Here is a 20,447-nt window from a genome sequence, read left to right on the forward strand (position 1 = left end):
ATAAAAATAGTATTTTGGAACAATTTTAGAGTGTTAATCACCTTGATGCTCTCCTTTATATAATCCTTTATATAAATATATAGATATCGATATATAGATAAGTTTATCATTTTAATAATAAAAATTTTACATACTTTAAATTTTAGGATGAATTTTATTAAAAGTGTTTTTATAACATCATTTATTCTCACTAAATACATATTTAAATTTCTCATAAATTGTTAAAAATTATTTCAACTAAATACATACAAACATAAAATTTTACAAAATACCAGGAAACATCTTCTTTTGCTGCTTCTTATTTCTTGTCTTTTAATTCTATAAATATGTGAAGCTTCGTATCATTAAATTCAGAATACGGATACAAGTTACAACCATATAAACCTCTGCCAAAAATCTCAACACCAACCAAACAACGTTCAAACACCATAGAAAATGGCTCAACTTCTTTCCATTGGAACAACCACAGATTTACATTATGTATTCTCATTATTTAAAACCAAAAGATGGAGACATACATATATAAATATTGACTAGTTAAGCTGAGAATCTTTTTCACAACCATGCTGGTTTCTTCAAAGCTGTAACAACAGCCTTCACCTGCAAGTAGTTGTTAAGGCTGTAGATACCCTTTTCCCTGCCTATACCGCTCATTTTGTACCCTCCGAAAGGAATTGCAGCGTCAAAAACATCGAAACAGTTCACCCAAACTGTCCCAGCTCTCAGGGCCCTTGAAAGGGTGTTGGCAGTGTCCAAGTTCTTGGTGAAAACTCCAGCAGCTAATCCATATTGGCTTGCATTAGCTCTTCTTATTACTTCATCAAGCTCCCTGGGGTTGAAAAAAGTAAGCTAAGAGGAATCTAAATAACATTTTTCTTCTAAAAATAAACTCATCAAGTTTCTTAACTTACTTGAATTTCAAGATTGATTGCACTGGTCCAAAGATCTCCTCTTGGGCTATCACCATATCATCCTGATCGTTTGGAAAAAGGAAGTGTAATAACAAAGTCAACTTTTTTTTTTCTTTTCTTTTCACATGTGTTGAATTTGATTGAAGCTGTTATTATGGACAAACATACCTGAACATTTGAGAAAACAGTGGGTTGGATGAAGTACCCTTTGGAGCCAAATCTCTCACCTCCACATTCAAGGGTAGCATTGCTTTCAACGCCAGATTTTATGTACTTTAGGATCTTCTTAAACTGCTCAGAGTCTATCTGGGAAGTTTCTCAGGGTTAGGAGGAAGAAGAATCAGTGCGTTACTCCAATTTAACAGTGAATCCATTGTTTAGAGCTACTTCAAAGTATCAAGAGAGAATGAGAGGAAGAGTACCTGAGGCCCTTGTTCAACACCCTTTTTGAAAGGATCGCCAACAATACGTTTCAAGGCTCGTGCCTTTGATTTCTCTGTAAATTCATCATAGACATGTTCATGCACGAAAGTTCGTGACCCAGAACAACAACATTGACCCTGCAATGAAGCCGGCATTGGTTAATTAGTGATATGAACATAATGACATTCAAATGAATGAGCCTCGTGGAGAGACAACAGAACAAACCTGATTAAAGAACAAAGCAAAATGAGCAAGCTCCACAGCACGGTCAATGTCTGCATCCTCGCATACTATGAAAGGAGATTTCCCTCCAAGCTCTAATGTCACTGGTTTTAAATTGCTTCTTGCGGCTAGTTCAAGAACAATTTTACCAGTATTTGTTGATCCTGTGAAAGCTAGCTGGAATCGGAAGTAATAAGGGTTTTAAGAAGAGAACATAACCATCTTATATTTGTTTAATTTTCATTGAAAGACACTAATATTATAGTGGCCAGAGAAGTGTTCTCTAAGCTTAAGCATAGGCATATTAGTGTTTATGTGAGCTCTCATAAAAATACCTTGTCAACATCCATATGGTTTGCAAGAGCAGCACCAGCAGTTGGGCCAAAGCCAGAAACTATGTTTAAAACACCAGGTGGAAGGCCAGCCTATCACATTGTGACAGTAATTAGTTCACAACATTTCACACTTCTAACACACAAAACATAAAAAGCAAGAGAAACAGGTTGAAATCAACACTTGTAATTATATACTATTTTACTTCTATACAATAATGAGTATGAAATCCAAGACCAATTCAGTAATTAACGAGAGAAATCTACATAATCCTCTACATGTCAATCATGAAAATACCAAAACGACACCAACATTCCAGGTTAACAGTGGTAAAGACAATAAATAAGTTATGTATAGTTCGTCTTAATCAATTTTATCTTCTAACAAAGTGATAAAAGGGCTCAACTAAAGCGTACCTCTAGAAGTAACCTTCCCACAAAGAGAGCAGTTAAAGGTGTTTGCTCAGCAGTCTTTAGGACAACAGTGTTGCCACAAGCTAGAGCAGGTCCAACCTTCCAAGCAAACATGAGAAGAGGAAAGTTCCATGGAATAATCTGCCCTGCAACACCAATTGGTTCGTGCAATGTTTGAACATGATAAGGTCCATCGGCTGGAACAGTTAATCCATGGATTTTGTCCGCCCAACCTGAAAAAATATCAGGAAACAAAATCATTGGACATGAAGCAAAAAGAATCAAACAACATTCCAATTTCGTTCTTCAACTTTGAGTAGTCTTACCGGCATAGTAGCGAAACAAGCGCGCCACCATTGGTATCTCGGCTTTTGAAGCCTGTTCAAAAGTCTTCCCATTATTCCATGACTCAAGAGCTGAGATTTCATCATTATGCATTTCAACTAAATCAGCAAAGCGCAGCAGAACCCGTGATCTTTCCTGAAAGTTTAAAGCATTTGGTGATATGGGGTTAAGAAATCATTCATGTGGTAACTTGAGAAACAAAAGCCATAAGAGAAAGAAGACATAGTACTGTCATCTAGAGCTTGTTGACACTTAAAAAACCAAAATGAAAGGAGGTAATTACATAAGCGGTCATCTTTGGCCATGGTCCCTCATCAAATGCCTTGCGCGCAGCAGCTACTGCTCGGTCTATGTCTTCTGCATCACCCTCTGCAACATGAGCCAATACCTCTCCACTTCTTGGGTCATATGTTGGGAATGTTTTGCCTGACACCAGTTCACAACATTAGCTCTCAATCCCATTTCATGGCTTAAACAATTTCAGTTTTGAGATATATAAAAATGAAAACAAAAACCTGAGGCTGCATCTACAAAGTGCCCATTAATGAGGTTCTTAGTATAAGTAACTTCAATAGGTGGAGTGATTAATTCTTCAACGGCTGCTGATGTACTACTATACCTGCTAGTACTGCTGTTTCCACTGACGGAGCTTCCTGAAGATCACATTTTGTTTTATGAAAATTAGCAATAAATAAAATTAATGGTTTTCTGTACATCAAACTGGATATAGTATAGTCTACAGTCTCTTGTCCCTTGTTTATGTTTGTGGATCAGCCTATTCACTCCATCAAACAGGATCGGTGAACCATTAATCAAAGCACATCTTTGTTTGGTTGCCGAGAAAACTTTGTTGTAAAAAGAAAAAAAGAGAAAGAAAAACTTTTGGCATGAACAAGAAAGGTTGACATTTCTAATCATTTAAGAACAATATAAAGTGTTATTAAACAAAAGAAAAATCAAACTTTATCTTAACAACTCACTTGATCAATCAGATATGTGTACGATTAGGAAATCCAGAAAAAACTGATTCAGAAAAACCAAATGAAAAGATAGATTCTAAAGAACAATCTTCATCATCAACCAATCATTATCACCAAAAAAGAAAAATAAACAGAGCTGGTAAAATAAAAGGTGACAAAAGGTGAGGCTTATTTTACCAAGAGAACGAAGAAAAGAAGAGGATCCCAAAGCAGGACAGAAGGAGAGAGAGCGAGAAAGAACCGCGGAAAGTCTCCGAGCAGCCATGGCTTTGGAGAGAGAGAGCTCGCAACTTGGAAAGCTTATCCTTTGTGTATAGAAGAAAAACAGTCCCCTCCCCTGTTCTTATATAACAAACGAAAAGAAAAACAACAGCTTTTCCTATTTTCTCTCTCTCTATCATGTGAGTGTCTTTGTAAGCTTTCACTTTTGTCCAACAAGTGGAAGAAATGCATGGCTTGACCCCACTCTTCTCATATATAAAAATCTAAAATTAAAGCAACTTGTATTTCATCATTCTATTAATACCTATTTATAATAATTGTATGCTATGTATGGAATGGAAATATAATTGGATAAGAGTAAATTGAATTGACAAATATAAGTGGAAAAAACATAAAAGAATAAATGAGCTAATTTTTTCCAGTAATTAGTTATTAGAAAATAAATTAGATCTATTTAAATTGTTGAAATAATTTTTGTAATATATATTTTTAATTTTATAATAAAATTGCGTTATACAAATCATTCAATTCTTTATTTTTCAAACATAACAGTAGTAATTAGTAATAATGTGTAACTGTTTGTTCCCAATCTCTTAACTTTCATCTAACTCCATAAAATGCATAAAATAAAATTCATACGTTATGATACTAACTTGAGCCGACCAAAGAAAGAGGAGTAGGTGGCCGAATAATATTATACACGCCCTTCTCATGTATATATGGCCCAAATTTAGCCTTTTCCTTTTTTGGTTTGGAGGTATTAAAGGAATAGTAATCAAGTATTGCAATCCTTCTATCTTTATCCCAAGTTATAAGTGTGAACCAAGAAAAACCAGATTTGTAAGGACCACTCAACCCTTTTGGGATTCGCTCACTTCAAAAAATTCCTTTTAAAATTTGTTATTGTAATATTGTACCACACGTGTAATAATAGATGTAATATTAAATATTATTTAAAAAAATTTAAAACTAAATTTAGAATAATATTTCGCCCTTTTATTTTAGAATAATATCTCTAAGTTTGAAATATATATATATATATATTATTTTTAGGTTAAAGATGCCAATACTCCATTCGATCATAGTGTAAAACTAGAGAAGAATGAAAGAAGAGCGGTGGCTCAATTGGAGTATGCTAGTGCTATAGGGAGTCTAATGTACGCTGCCCAGTGTACTAGAACTGATATAACATTTGCGGTAAGTAAACTTAGTAGGTTTACAAGTAATCCAAGTGTGGATCACTGGAAGACAATTGGAAGAGTCCTAGGTTATCTCAAGAAAACCAAAGGACTAAGCCTTCATTACTCCAAATTTCCTTCGATATTAGAAGGATATACAGATGCAAGTTGGATATCCAATCTTGGGGACAACTTGTCCACAACTGGTTGGGTATTTACACTTGGTGGAGGTGCAATTTCTTGGGGTTCCAAGAAACAAACCTGTATATCTCATTCTACTATGGAAGCAGAGTTCATAGCTCTAGCTGCTACTGGCAAAGAGGCCGAATGGTTAAGGGATCTATTGATAGAGATTCCCCTAATCAAAGATAATGTATCTGCTATATCGAAACATTGTGATACCCAAGCGACATTGGCTAGAGTATACAGCGGAGTGTATAATGGGAAGTCTAGACATATTAGTCTAAGACATGGATATATAAGAGAATTGATTCAAAGAGGAGTCATCTCAATACCCTATGTGAGAACAAGTGAAAATCTGGCGGATCCTTTCACTAAGCCACTAACAAGGGATTTAGTGGCTGCATCATCTCGAGGGATGGGACTTAAACTCCCTAAAGAGATTCACGATTGATGGTAACCTATCTTAACACTAGTTATTTAACTAGTGTTAGGTTCAATAGGTAATAACAAGTCAATCAAGGGAATATTAGTTGTACTTAAAACAAGTCTCATCTGAGGTATTGAGTACTTGTGTGTTACCAAGTGGAGGGTTAAAACCGAAAGATTTTTTTAATAGAATTCAGTCTTGTAAAGACAAGTATTTTTGGTAACAAAATACTGCAAGAATTCTACCTATATGGACCTAGGGGTGGTGCCGCCTCTCATGAGAATTGAGAGTATTCTCAAGAACGTCCATGAATGGAAAGTGCACATGGCCATTAACGGTGCAAAGCGAGACATAGAGGTCTCAAGTGAACATCGCAAATGTGTGTGTATTATCACCGATTTGTCATCATGAAAAAATGGTTAAATGCCTAGTGCAACCAAATTTTCGACAAATTTTGTGATAATTACACTATAGTAAAGTTCAAGTTGAAAAACACTTTACTTTATGCATCAATGCAATGACTCCTATAAGAGAGAGTTCTTATTTAATCAAGTGGGGGATATGTTATATTTTAAAATATAATGATTGATTAAATAAGTGTAACAATAGATGACTATTTAATCTAGTGGGGGAATGTTATATTATTTTATAATATAATGTTTTAGATTAAATAAATGTGACATAGAGTATCACATATTGTAACATATAATAGAGAGTTACATTATTTGGATATTTGTGAAATATCCAAACATTTAACATATTTGGTGTTACAAATTCGTCACAAATTTGTAACTCCTAAATATCACCCATTATTGTGTAGATTTGTTGTTACACAATATTGAGATGGATTTCTTAAAGCCATATGAGAAATGGCTGATAAAGATGTGATTTTAACTCCCATATTGTGTATGGAAGTTACATAATCAAGTGGGAATAAATTGGAACGTTTTGAAAAAACTAAAAAATTGGTTGCTGAAAAGGACCAAGGGCCGCGGTGCTTGAAACAAGCGCCGCGGCCCTAGTGGCTAACAGCTTCATACAAATTCGGTTTTTATCCAATTTTGAACGTTTCCAATAGCCAAGTAACTCCCAAATCTCTATTTTAATTCCATAAAACATCCAATTAATCATTAGTAACAGCCATGGGGGTTGGTGGAATTTGAAATTCAAAGGGTGTCTCAAAACTCTATAAATAGGAGCCTAATGCTCACTTGTAAGACACAATATTTCTATCCATTAGAGCACTTGGCTAGAAACACCTTGAGGCTTGATTATTCCAGAAAGTATTTCCAATATCTGTGAGAGACCCCTTAGTGCTTGAGTTAGGGGGAAATAAGCTTTTGGACAAAGGTTTCAAACCTTGTTCAAGTTGGTGATCCCCAACACTCTTCACTTTGGTTGTGTGAGTGAGAGTTCTTAGTTCATTGTTCTTATTCTTGTTCTTTTATTCTATTGCTTTTCATTTATTCTATTATTCTATATTTACTCTCTTATATGTATCTTTTGATTTAGAGTTGTAATCTCATCTATATCTTTCATTCTACTACTTCTAGTTTATTTGTATCTTTTTGTCTTAGAGTTGTATCTTCTATTTCTATCATCTTCTACCTCTTTCTCTATATTTACATGTAATTTTTATCATAGAGTTGTAACACTTTTTAATCAATAATATTTATTTGTAATATATTGCATAGAGTTGTAATTTATTATTATTTCCATTGAGGCAAATTACATATTTTCCTAACAGAAGGCGTATGAATTGAATTTTCAAGGTCGTGAGCTGAGTGTGAACATCTTTATTGTTATAAAATCCCTAAGTTTAAGGGATTGGTTGTAATTTGTTGTTAAATCCCAAATATTATGGGATTTACACGCGTATGTAGTAACTATATGCATTTAATTGATTTGTATAATATCTTCCTGATATATGAGGGGAGATATTCAGTAAACTACTTTATATATAGTGTGGAACAATTCATTTGTAAGGACTGAGAAATTTGTATTGGGAAGACTCTGTAAAATTGCTTCCAGAAAGCTTTGAGAGAATTCCAACAAGTGAATAACACCGACTCGTGGACTAGAAAGATTTTAACTGCTGAACCACGTAAAAATCGTGTCTATTATTGTTTGTTTCCTTTGGTAATTTGTTTAACTGCTCTTCATTTCTAAGTTGACGAAAAACGACATCAACAGTTTTGTGCTTTCATTGAGATAAACAAGATGTGAGCCTGTTTAATCAGAAAACCTCCTGAATCATCAATGGTCGTTGGAAGCCACCCTAGTACTGGTGGGCGACCATTGCCCCAGATACCTGAGGAACAGACCCCTCGTACCGAGGAATATCCCTGACGACCTGGAAAGCAACCTATGGTGGATCCAAAACTGAGGAGAAGAGTGATTCATTCAATTCTTGGGGGCTGCCTGCCCCCAGGACTGACGAGGATTTGTATTACAAACTTGAGAGGTATGTTCCTATGATGGAACTTGAAAATCACCAACTGCGCAAACAGTTGGTAGAGGCAACAAAACACAATGAGGAATTAACCAGACATGCAGTTGATGCCCAGGCACCTCCCCGGAGGCCTAGAGGACGCCCCCGTGGGAGCACGACCGCCAAGAGGGTAGAACAAGCATCACAGCCGAATTTTCCAAGGCCTCAGAGGAGTACCCGGGCTGAGGCCACTCCCAACCCTACTGCATACTTGCCTATAGGAACGGGTAATAACTGAGCCCCTCTAGTGGCTCGAAACCCAAATATTGATACTACAAGAAACAACCCGGAGCCTGTCTAGGAAAACTCTGGGCCATCTAGGCCCGAAAATGGGAGACAACCCCCGTTGTCCATAAGGCATCCACCATCACAAATAAGGAACCCCTCGCCAGTCTGAGAGGTCCCACGAACTGCACCACGTAGCGGCAGTCGAAATGGAAACCGACAGGCTAGGCCTGGACAGGGGAACGAAAGAGAGGCTACACGAGATCGCAGGGCTCATCGGCCATCAGGAAGCCAAATGTCAAGATCACAAACTGCTGGAATAAGAAGGCCAACAAGGGATCCACCTCGTAATCATCGAGCCACACATCCAGAGAGGGCTACAAGTTATGTAAGCGAAAGCTTGGACTACACTCGGTCCGTAAGCGTTTATAACATCGAGCCAAGGAATATAGGCAATCGAGGGAATCACCCTGATCTGCAGGATTATGTAAATCATAATCGAGGGTGAGATAATCCCCCGAGCCCTGATCTGCGCAACCATCTAAACATACGTAAACAACCAGCATATAACCCTAAACCAAGACAAGGAGCTAGAGTATTTATTAACAACGACCAGCCCCCAGTGGATTTAGTCCAGGAAAGGATTGACCAGTTAGAAAGAGCATTCAAGCTCCTGTAAGACGAGCGTAACAGGAACAAAGCTGAAGAGTCCGATGAGGAATTCGAGCCATTTGCCCCGCATATCTCTAGCACTCCGTTTCCTCAGGGATTCAGAATACCCCATGTCCTGCCATGTGATGGAAACATAGACCCGTATAGTCATCTAAGTACCTTCAACACCATCATGCGAGCCAGCAATGTTGGCTACGAGCTCAGATGTATGCTGTTCCCAGCCACACTTCTAGGACTAGCAAATAACTGCTTTGAGAAGTTTAGAAGACATTCGATCTCATCTTGGGATCAACTATCTAGAGACTTTAAGAAGAAATTTAAGGCTATGATTGGCATCAGGCCCGAGGCTTCGTCCTTAACCAATGTCAGACAACAACAAAATGAGTCATTAAAGAGTTACCTCACGAGGTTTAACCTATAAGTGGCCCGAGCTCAGGATGTCGATGATAGCGGTCACCTGATGGCCGGTAGAGCGGGTATTCTGCTAGGAAGTCCCCTTTGGGAAGATTTACAAAGGAAACCTATCAGGTCGCTAACCGAGTTCAATTGGAGGGCCCAGAGGTTTGTCAATGTAGAAGACGTGAGGTTAGCGTTGAACATGACCTCTCAGCCCATAACTACAATGACAAATGTGAACTCTGCCTCAACCTCGGTGGCCCCATCAACTTCAAAACCCTCCGGGGATAACCCTTCTGAAAGGAAGAAGAACGAATGGAATAACCCTGAGGCTGATGGAGGTAAAAAGAAGAAAAGGGATAAATACTTCTCCATATACAAGGTGTATATTGAGCGCAATGAGTCTCGGGAGAATATTTACATGGCCAATGAAAACCAGGTCCCTTTCAAACGACCTTATCCCATGAGGAATCAAAAGGCAAAAAGGGACTCAAGTAAATAATGTAGATTCCATTGAGATATCAGACAAACAACCGATAAATGTTGACAATTGAAAGATGAGATCAAAGGTTTGATCTCGAGGGGATATTTCAGACAGTACGTCAGAAATCGAAATCCCAATCAAGCATCAACAAGTCAGAGTGCAGCAGCCGCACAACCTGCCCAACACAATAACTCCCGAGCTTGGGAGGACGAGAGACCTCCGATTGATGGAGAGGATGTAGTAACCATCTCGGGGGGACCTCATATCGCAGGTTTGCGCAAGAACGCCCATAAAAGATATGTAAATGAGCTAAAGACTAGAGACGGTTCTCCCTACGAACTCGAACCATGAGCTCCAAAACAACAGAGGGTTGAGACTTAACCCATAACGTTTATTGAAGAGGACGAATCGCATGTCCAGTTTCCTCATAACGACCCACTGGTCATAACTCTCCAACTCGCAAACAAGAGGGTACGCCGAGTCTTGATTGATAATAGGAGCTCGGTGAATATCCTTTACAAAGCCACTCTAGAAAGGATGGGACTCGTGCTTCACAATTTGAAAGCATGTGCAACAACATTGTACGGTTTTTCAGAAGAAGGGATTGCCTGTATAGGATCCATTGAGCTCCCTGTAACATTGGGAGACTACTCAGTCTCGGTAACCAAGATGATGGAGTTTGTAGTGGTGGACCTCCCATCGGCCTACAACGTACTGCTCAGAAGACCCGCCCTGGTTGTGATGGGGGCAGTGTCATCCGTTAAGAATTTGGCTATCATGTTCCCGACTTTTAGTGGCATCGGGACGTTGAAGGGTGATCAGCTCAGAGGAAGGGAATGCTACAACATTTCAATAAGAGGAAAAAGTCAGACAAGTGCGCAGGCTCTAGTGGCTATCCAAGAAATAAATGGAACCATTTTTGAAATTGATGAGGAAATCGATCCTAGAGTAGAAGAAAGGGCTGACCTTGAACCTCTAGAAGAGCTCGAGGAGGTCAGGCTCGACGAAGTAGATGTTACAAAGGTGGTGAAGGTGGGTAAGAATCTTTCTGAAGATGCAAGATAGCAATTAATCTGCTTCTTAAAAGAAAACCAGGATGTGTTCGCATGGTCACACTTGGACATGGTAGGAATCAGTCTGAATGTCCTAAGCCACACACTTAACATTGACAAAAGCTTCCCCCCGAAGCAACAAAAGCGAAGACTCCTGGACGATGATAGAAAGAAGGCTCTCAAGGAGGAGGTCGACAGGTGTTGACCCACGATTTGGCCAACGACACGAAGTCAAATGTACAAGAGAAGATAAAATGACAATTAAGAATATAATCCAATGGAAAAGAAGAAAACACCAAGGATTTATAGTGGTTCGGCCCCAAACAATGGTAATGACCTACGTCCACTTAGTGCTATTATTGATATTGAATTTCAAAGTTGTGATAAAAGAACTAGGGTTCTTGAGTTTCACAAACCTTCGAAGAAATACAATGAAGCGATGGATAATTGCACTATAGCTCTCTTTCTCTCTTTATCTTAGCAAAGAAATTCCGGGATCAAAAGTCCTTTCCTTGAGCTATTTCATGTATAAGGAGGGTTACATGGGCCAACGGGCCATATCTTTCCTTAATAACCGCGTATCAAGGTCATAATGAGGAAATATTCAATGTAATTATTATAAGATTACAATTTTAGAAGTAAATAAAAGAAACTATACGACTTGACTGGTCGTATCTTATAACTAAGCCTGACGAGGTGATGTGCTTCTGGTCGATAGCCGAACAACACTTCTGCCACGTGTGAGAAATCCCTGCCACGTCATCAGCAACAATTTTTAGGGTAAACATTTGCCCCCCAAGTTTATTTATTGCGACCAGCAATAAGTAAACTTAGGAAACTAACCCTTCGAATACCCCACAAAATCTGTCAAAGCCGCCCATGCTTTCTCGTAAAAAAGTGATCAATCATGTCCAATCAAGTCTTTTCAGTTTCCCAATAACTTGTCTGACGGTCATTACACTTCCCCATACTTTGAAAAAGGTAATTCATGATTACTTCTTCTACAGGGCTGCAGCAAGCTATAAGTAATACCCCAAATCCACATTGTTACTTTTTACTTTTCACTTGCCATCTCCTCTCCAAGAACTTCGAAGAAATTCATCTTCAGAGCCCAAAAATTCCCAGGAACTCACATCCAGACGCTCGGAAGCTTTCGTGTTCAGACTCCGTTCTTCATCTAAGTAAGTTTCACGAACTTCTTAGACGTTTTAGTTGCCTTGCAAAATTGTTTCATACTTATTTTTATCTCTGAACTTTTGCATGTTCATGGCTAAAAATGTTATGGGGATTGAGTGTATACCGATAGATGTTTGATAGGGTAGTGAAGTAACGTTTCGTAGGAGTTAGGAGCCAGTTTGGTAGTCGAGATTATAGATTTAGGGCGTAAAATCGAAGTAAAATTTGATTTTTAGGCTAGCTGAAAAACTGGGTTTTTCTCGCCCCTTTGGAGTCAAAAAAGCTTTTTTCCTGAAAAACTTTTTACTTCCTTTTTTCAATCGATTTTTCAAACTGCTCGTATTGAACTTAGTGTTTTTGCTAGAATGCTATTGGCTATATAAAAGCTTAACTTTTATACGCGAGAAACGTTATTCTAACTCTCAACACATATTTTTAGGCTTTACGTTCTCACCTCCCCCTTTCTCTATTCGTAGCTTTTCATGCTAGATCCGTGGGGAGGTGAAAGGCCTATCGACGATGACTTGCTTGCCCAATTACTTGAAGACGAGGAGCATCCGTCGCTGCTGATACCAGAAATTCCTTTTTCTCGAACCCCACCCAATAGACCTCAGTCAAACCTTCCATCCATGGGTATAGTAAAATCCACTGCCCAGAAAAAGAAACCTTCAAACCCTTCAAATCAGCCTGCTCCTTAGGCTGGAGTTCCCTCGACCAGTGGTCGGGAAAGAAATATCCCTAACCCTAACATTCAAACTCGCGCTCAGCCTCGAACCGCCGTTCAACCAGATGTTGAATGGTACGTCGCCCCTGTCAGCTGGGTAACGATCAGGATGATCGCTAATTATATTAAAAAATATGGACTTCCTGAGGTGACACTAGTCCAACCCACTCAGGACCAACGGGCGAACTTGCCTGGAGGCGCTTTCAGCGCCTGGTTAAGGTACCACATTGAGGCAGGGGCGACCCTGCCTCTTCATCCTTTTTTCCCAGGGGATGGCCAATTACTTTCGGGTCGCCCCTTTTCAAATAACTCCCAACGAATATAGAATGCTTGCTGCACTCTATATCATATATAGCCTTAAGAAATGGCCCGTCCCCACACCACATGAGGTCAACTATCTGTTCGACCTAAAATCTAACCCTAACCAAGAAAACACGGGGTTTTTCAACTTTTGTCACCAGGAAATAGGTCGTACTTTCCTGACTGACACCACTTATATCTCGAACGTGGGGAAGTACCATCTGGAGTATCTTCAAATTTTTGTTGCATTTCCCTTAGAAATTTAGTGCGTTTCAGGCTCATGGTTGTGACCAGACCTTACTCCAGACATGGAGATGCGATCAGCCCTCCTGGCTAGCATGACCGACATAGAGAAAAGTGTCAAAAAGCTGGTCACAGAGGCCAATCTGAGATTGGTTAGCCTTTTGGCCCCTCATCAGGATGTGAGGGAGTCAACAGCGGGGATGCCACTGATGGAGAGGTTCCTAAGCAGCACCCAGACGTGTCACAACCCCCTCTGAGGAGGGAAACTGGAGTGACAATCAGGGAACCCTCCAGCGCCTCGCAGGCTGCTGATCCCCCCGCCCCAACGGGAAAGGGAAAAAAGAAAGCCACTGAACCTCTCAAGCCCCTTGATGAATCCTCGGATGAGAACGGTACTGATCTCTCACTTTTAGATAGTTTGCCAATTCCCTGTCACTTATTTGACAGGGACGACAATTTTAAGTATGCTCCCAATTTAGATTCAGACTTCTTCATGCCAGAGAGTGACTGTAACACTAGTAGAGTATATAATGTAGCGACCAGTAATGATAGCTCGGGTATTACACTTACAATTTTCTTTGTTTATTTTCCTGACATAACATACTCAATCGTTTATACTATCTCACTATTCGTGTATTTACTTTTCTTATAGATATGGACTCTGAGAATGTGTTTGACATATACAGTGCCCCCGAGGCTCCCGAAGCTCCCTCGAGCAAGAAGAAAATGAGCAAGAGGCATCCTGGGGAAAGCAGTAAAGCACCTCAGGCCAAGAAAACCTGTACTGCAGGCCCTTCGGCAGATGGACCCTCAGCAAATGTAACACCACCTCCTTCTCCTCTCGAGCAGCAAACTCCTCCTACTCCTGTTGGGTCGACACCTTCTCCACCGACCCCAACTGACCAGACTCAGCAAGTTTCTCCTGCTTCCACAGGGGGTGACATATCGAGTCACGCCTTGAGATCAGTCAAAGACAGGGTGGCCAAAATTTTGGAGCATGAACGTTTCTGAGAGGCGATGGCTTCGACGGAGACGATGGACGTCGACCAGATCTTAACCCGCGCATTGAATGAGTTTGCCAGTGTAAGTTATTATTATTTTTTTTTGGGGAAAGTCCTTTGTACTTTACAGTCAGTCTAACTTTCACTCTGATCGTAGGAAATGCTGACCCTTACTACTGGACGGCTTTGCTCGGGTGCTGTCACCGAGCAGTCTAGGACTTTAGAGCAACGACACACTAAAGAACTCAAAGCTGCCAAAGAAAAATACGCTGAACAGCTTGAGGCAGTGCTCGAGGAGAAGAACAAAGTGGCTGAGGAGTTAAGTGAGAAGCAGACTGCTCTAGACAAGGCCGTCGAGCAAAGAGAAAATTTCAAGGAGTCTAACCGCGTCAACTATCGTGAGGCTAAAAAGCTCGAGTAGGACTTGATTGTGAGCAGACAAGAGACTGCAACCTTGGAGGGCCGGATTGAGAAGCTTGAAAAAGCCAACGACAGTAATTTGGAAAGGTACAAGAACGCCACGGTTAAGTGTTTCTATGACTTCTGGAAACACCAACAAGAGGCTGATTTCAGCTACCTTCCCGAGCGCGCAAGGCATGCCGAGATATCTCGTTGCGTTACTCGATTGGCAGAAGAAGAGAGGGCAAGGGTACCTACCTCGCCCAAAATCTCCTTGGCCACTGGCATGGACGGGACGGACAATGAAGCTACAACTGTCGTCGACCAGGGCACTCCTCAATATCCTCCAACCTTGTAGTCTACTATTTTTCTTTCTCTTTAATTTTTCAAGTACACGGCCTACGGGTCGTGATGTAAAGACACTTATTTTCCAGTTGAATATTTATTGCTGCACGGGCAGCTTTTACTTTTAATTGAACAATTACATCCGAGCAGCGACTGCTCGCGGTTTAAAAGGATACATTTTGATATTACAATATATTTGCATCTTATTATAACATTTGTTCGCTTGACCGAACTTAGCATAGTACTTTGGTTTGATTTAACAAAATAGAAAATTTTGAAAAATACTCTAAGTACCCTAGCATGCTTTCACTTATTTTGCTCATGTGTTTACATACCTTTCGATATGCTTTGCTTACTAGATACCTTATGTGCCCCCCAAGTGATCAAGGAGCTTTAGGTCCTTGGTCACTTGCCTTGACCAAAACCTGTTGGAACAATATTGCTCAAAGAAAAATAATTAAAATTGTAATACAGCAAAACAACACACGCAATGAGCAAATACTTGTATAAAATACAATAATTGGCAAGAATGACTGGCTGCTCTCAGTCCCTTATATTTCTCATAATAAATGGACGAAATGTGTCTGTACGAGTGATAAAAAAGATCTTACACTTATAAGCGATTAGTCACATAAAATGACCAACCCTTTTTCATAACTTGTAAAAAGTAAAATTAATACAAGCCAATCCTTTAAGAAGGATTTTTCATTGATAGTACTTGCACAGGTGTTCTCCATTCCAATAGCGAGGAATGAGATCTCCATTTAGGCGAGCAAGTTTGTAGGTGCCTAGATGGACGACTTCTTCAATCTGGTAAGGCCCTTCCCAATTAGGTCCGAGTACTCCAGCAGCTTGGTCGCGGGTGTTTAGGAAAACTCTTCGAAGTACTAGATCTCCGACATTAAATTTCCTTTCTCGCACTTTAGAATTGAAATACCGGGCGAATTTTTGCTGGTACGTAGCTACTCAGAGTTGGGCTTGCTCACGCTTCTCATCGACCAAGTCTAGGGATTCCATCAGTAGTTGGCTGTTCGAGTCTTGATTGTATGTTATTCTGCGATACAAAGGCGGATCTAACTCAACAGGCAACATAGCCTTATATCCATAAGCTAAAGAGAATGGAGTATGGCATGTTGCTGTTCGATGGGAAGTTCTGTACGACCAAAGGACTTTAGGAAATTGTTCTGGCCACGCCCCCTTAGCTTCGTCTAGTCTTTTCTTCAGTGTATCCTTTAGTGTTTTGTTGACTGCTTCAACTTGTCCATTTTCTTGGGGATGAGCGACTAAAGAAAAGCTCTTGATAATGCCATGCCGTTCGCAAAAATTCGTGAATAAATCGCTATCAAACTGGGTGCCGTTATCCGAGACGATTTTCCTTGGCAATCCATAACGACAAACGATTTTTTTGATCATGAAATCCAGCACCTTCTTGGTTGTTATGGTTGCGAGTGGCTCGGCTTCGGCCCATTTAGTGAAGTAGTCGACGGCAACCACAGCATACTTGATGTCACCCTTTCCTGTGGGCAAAGATCCGATTAGATTTATGCCCCAAACTACAAACGGCCACAGAATTTGCATTTGTTTAAGCTCATTAGGGGCTGCTCGTGGGATTTTGGAGAACCTCTGGCACTTGTCGCACCTTCACAAAAACTCCATCGAGTCTTCATTCATCGTGGGCCAGAAGTATCCTTGCCTCAGGATCTTTTTTGACAAGCTTTGCCCCCCAGCATGGTCTCCACAAAAGCCTTCGTGTACCTCTTTCATTAATTCTTTGGCCTTTTCTTTTGAAATACATCTTAGGAGTGGCATTGAGTATCCCCTTTGGTACAAGATTCCATCGACCAGGATATACCTAGCAGCTTGCCGCTGAAGGGTCCTAGCTTTGTTTCTGTCCGTTGGTAACACGCCTTGCGTTAGATACTCTATATATGGTGCCATCCATGTATCTGCCATCTGGATTACCATAGTGGTCTCCTCTGCTTGGATGCTTGGCATAGACAGCCACTCAACCAGTACTATATTCAAAGTATTAGCATCCTTCGCACTTGCTAACTTGGCCAAAGCATCAGCATTGGAATTTTGGTCGCGAGGTACTTGCTGGAGGGTGTATTTGTCGAACTGAGCCAATAGATCTCTTGTTTGGTTTAAGTAGGCAACCATCTTTAAACCTCACACCTGGTATTCTCCAATGACTTGAATCACCACCAGCTGAGAATCACTATAGATGTTGAGCACCTTTATATTCACGTCCCTGGCTAAATGCAGCCCAACGAGTAATGCTGCATACTCAGCCTCACTGTTAGAAGTAGTGAAGTCAAACCTGATTGCGCAGTGAAATCGATGGTCTTTCGACGTTATCAATATCACTCCTGCTCCGGTGTGGCACTCATTAGAAGAACCATCTGTAAATAATTTCCACGAGGGATTTTGGTTTTGAGACTCAGGCTCATTAGGCTTTTCAGTCTGCTCGCTATCTGTAAGTTCAGTGAACTCTGCAATGAAGTCAGCCAAGGCTTGTCCTTTTATTGCTGCTCGCGGCAAGTAAGATATATCGAACTGCCCAATTTTGACTGCCCATTTTAACAATCTACCCGCAACCTCTGGTTTTTGCAGGACTTGCCGTAGAGGCTGGTCGGTCAAAATCGTGATTGGGTGAGCCTGAAAGTAAGGATGCAACATCCTGGAGGCCAAAATTAAGCAATATGCTAATTTTTCAATAGGTGGGTACCGCAACTCACTCCAATTAGCCTCTTGCTTACATAATAAACAACCTTCTGCACGCCTTCTTCCTCCCTTACCAAAACGACACTAGCAGCATATTCCGTGATTGCCAGGTAGATGAACAAAGCTTCCTTATCAACCGATTTTGATAGGACCAGTGGTTGTGCCATATGAGTTTTCAATGCTTGAAAATCATGCTCGCACTCCTCTGTCCATTCAAGCTTTTTGTTGCCTCTAAGTAGATTAAAAAATGGAACGCACTTATCTGTTGACTTTGAAATGAATCTATTGAGAGCGGCAATTCTTCCGGTTAAACTTTGAACATCCTTAATCTTCGCTGGCGATTTCATATCGACCAGGGCTTTGATTTTCTCGGGATTAGCTTCAATTCCTCTCGAGTTAACTATAAATCCCAAGAACTTCCTTGATCCTACTCCGAAGGAGCATTTAATGGGATTCAACTTCATCTGATATTTGTTCAAGACATTGAAGCACTTCTGCATATCCTTTATATGCCCTTCTGCCTTCTTTGACTTGACCAGCATATCGTCTACATAGACCTCCATGTTTGTGCCGACCAGTTCTTTAAACATGTAGTTGACTAACCGCTGGTAAGTCGCACCAGCATTTTTCAAACCGAAATGCATTACTTTGTAACAGTAAAGCCCTGTATCAGTCCGAAAGTTATTGTGATCCTCATCAGGGGGATGCATACTAATTTGATTATACCTGGAGTATGCATCCATGAATGAGAGAACCTTATGCCCTGCAGTGACATCGACCAATTGGTCGATTCTTGGGAGTGAGAAACAGTCTTTGGGGTAGGCTTTATTAAGGTCTTTGAAATCCACGCACGTGCGCCACTTTCCATTTGGCTTGGGAACTAGCACGAGATTAGAGACCCACGATGGATAAAATGCCACCCTAATGAATCCATTCTCCTTCAGCTTTTTGACTTCTTCTTTTAAGGCCTTTGATCTCTCTTTGTCGAGCAGCCTTCTTTTTTGTTACACCGGTGGAAAACTCTTGTCGATGTTCAAGACATGGCTGATGACGACAGGGTCTATTCCGACCATGTCTTTGTGCAACCAGGCAAAGACTTCCTGGTTCCTCCTTAAAAACTCCCCCAGTGCTTGTTTTGTTGTTGTCTCTAAGTTTTTACCGACTTTCACAACCCTGGTCAGATTTTCTTCATCGAGTTGGACCTCCTCAAGGTCCTCGATGGGTCCAATTTACTCTTCAAAACCCCCAAAGCTAGGATCCAGGTCTCTATCCTCACTTTGGGCAACACCCCATTTGGTGACATTATCACCTGAGTGGGCTGGAGCATCAATTGCCACTTGCAACTCTTTTTTGGGAACATCTCTCGATACACCCTTCTTCACCTTGGTGATCGAGGCATTGTAGCACTCCCTTGCTTCCCGCTGATTCCCCAAGACGCATCCTACCCCTACGTCTGTCGGGAATTTCATGGTAAGGTTCCATATTGAAGTGACGGCTCGTAGGTCGACCAGAATTGGTCTCCCAATTACAGCATTGTATGCTGAAGGACAATCAACTACTATGAAAGTAGTGAGTAATGTCCTATTATCAGGTGCAGTAGCTGTTGTAACTGGAAGCCTAATCGACCCTGTTGGGGCGAGCCCTTCAATGGAAAAACCATAAATGGTTTAGTTGCATGGCTCCAAGTCTTTGACGGACATCTTCATTCTTTCCAGTAAAGACTTGTACAGGATGTTGACCGAGCTTCCTGTGTCGACCAACACCCTCTTTACCATCATGTTGGCAATTTGTACATCTACGACCAGTGGATCGGAGTGTGGGAATCGCACGTGCTGGGCATCGTCTTTGGAGAAGGTTATTAATTCCTCCTTTGTTCGAGCCTTTTTTGGTGCTCGATCCTCCACACTCATCATCTTGATGTCCTAGTCGTGGCATAGGGTTCGAGTGTATCGTTCCCTTGCCTTCCCACTGTCTCCTACAAGATGTGGGCCTCCGCAGATGGTGAGTAAAGTGCTTGCCATAGGAGCTGGCTGTAGAGGTGGCGAGCATTGGCGTGCAGGCGCCTGCTTGTTGCCACCTTGAGCCTCTCGCTGAGACCCTCCTTCGGCTCACACATATCTTCTTAAATGTCCCTGGATGATCAGGAACTCAATCTCGTTTTTCAACTGGTTACATTCATTGGTGTCGTGCCCGTAGTCGTTGTGAAAATGACAGAACTTTGTCGTATCTCTCTTGAAGATATCTTTCCTTATAGCTGCGGGTCGTTTGTAAGGCACACTTGAGTTGGTCGCCTGGTAGACTTCAGCTAGGTTTTCGACAAGGGCCATGTAGTTGGTGAATCTCGGCTCATATCGATTGCCTTTGGGGCGTTTACTCTCAGAAGCTGAGGGTTCATTGTTTGCCCATTTTCCACCGTTCCTACCATTGCCATTCCTGTTGCCATTGGGCTTTTTTGACCCGTTGGCAGCTTTGGAGGGTTCTTCCTTGGGCCCCTTGTCTTTTGTTGGCGATTTCCCTTCGATGGCAATCGCATCTTCAAGCTTGATGTATCGATCAACCCGATCTAAAAACTCTTGGG

General features: G+C 40.9%; 2 protein-coding genes across 2 annotated transcripts; one reads left to right on the top strand and one right to left on the bottom strand.

The window, feature by feature from the left end:
- Positions 1–269: 269 nt before the first annotated feature.
- Positions 270–3,996, bottom strand: LOC133830350 (aldehyde dehydrogenase family 2 member B4, mitochondrial-like). The gene is made up of 11 exons (XM_062260322.1): positions 3,805–3,996; positions 3,163–3,300; positions 2,931–3,073; positions 2,629–2,782; positions 2,306–2,535; positions 1,892–1,981; positions 1,560–1,733; positions 1,334–1,471; positions 1,080–1,217; positions 912–973; positions 270–829 (listed from the first exon to the last, which is right to left on the bottom strand). Exons 1-11 carry the CDS (start codon positions 3,890–3,892, stop codon positions 556–558), a joined length of 1,629 nt encoding a protein of 542 aa, XP_062116306.1. The 5' UTR covers positions 3,893–3,996; the 3' UTR covers positions 270–555.
- Positions 3,997–8,114: 4,118 nt separating this feature from the next.
- Positions 8,115–14,822, top strand: LOC133832105 (uncharacterized). The gene is made up of 4 exons (XM_062262489.1): positions 8,115–8,355; positions 13,577–13,792; positions 14,191–14,378; positions 14,559–14,822. The coding sequence occupies exons 1-4, from the start codon at positions 8,115–8,117 to the stop codon at positions 14,820–14,822; spliced, it is 909 nt and encodes a 302-aa protein (XP_062118473.1).
- The last annotated feature ends 5,625 nt before the right edge of the window (positions 14,823–20,447 follow it).

Source organism: Humulus lupulus, chromosome 4, assembly GCF_963169125.1.
Source record: "Humulus lupulus chromosome 4, drHumLupu1.1, whole genome shotgun sequence".
NCBI lineage: Eukaryota > Viridiplantae > Streptophyta > Magnoliopsida > Rosales > Cannabaceae > Humulus > Humulus lupulus.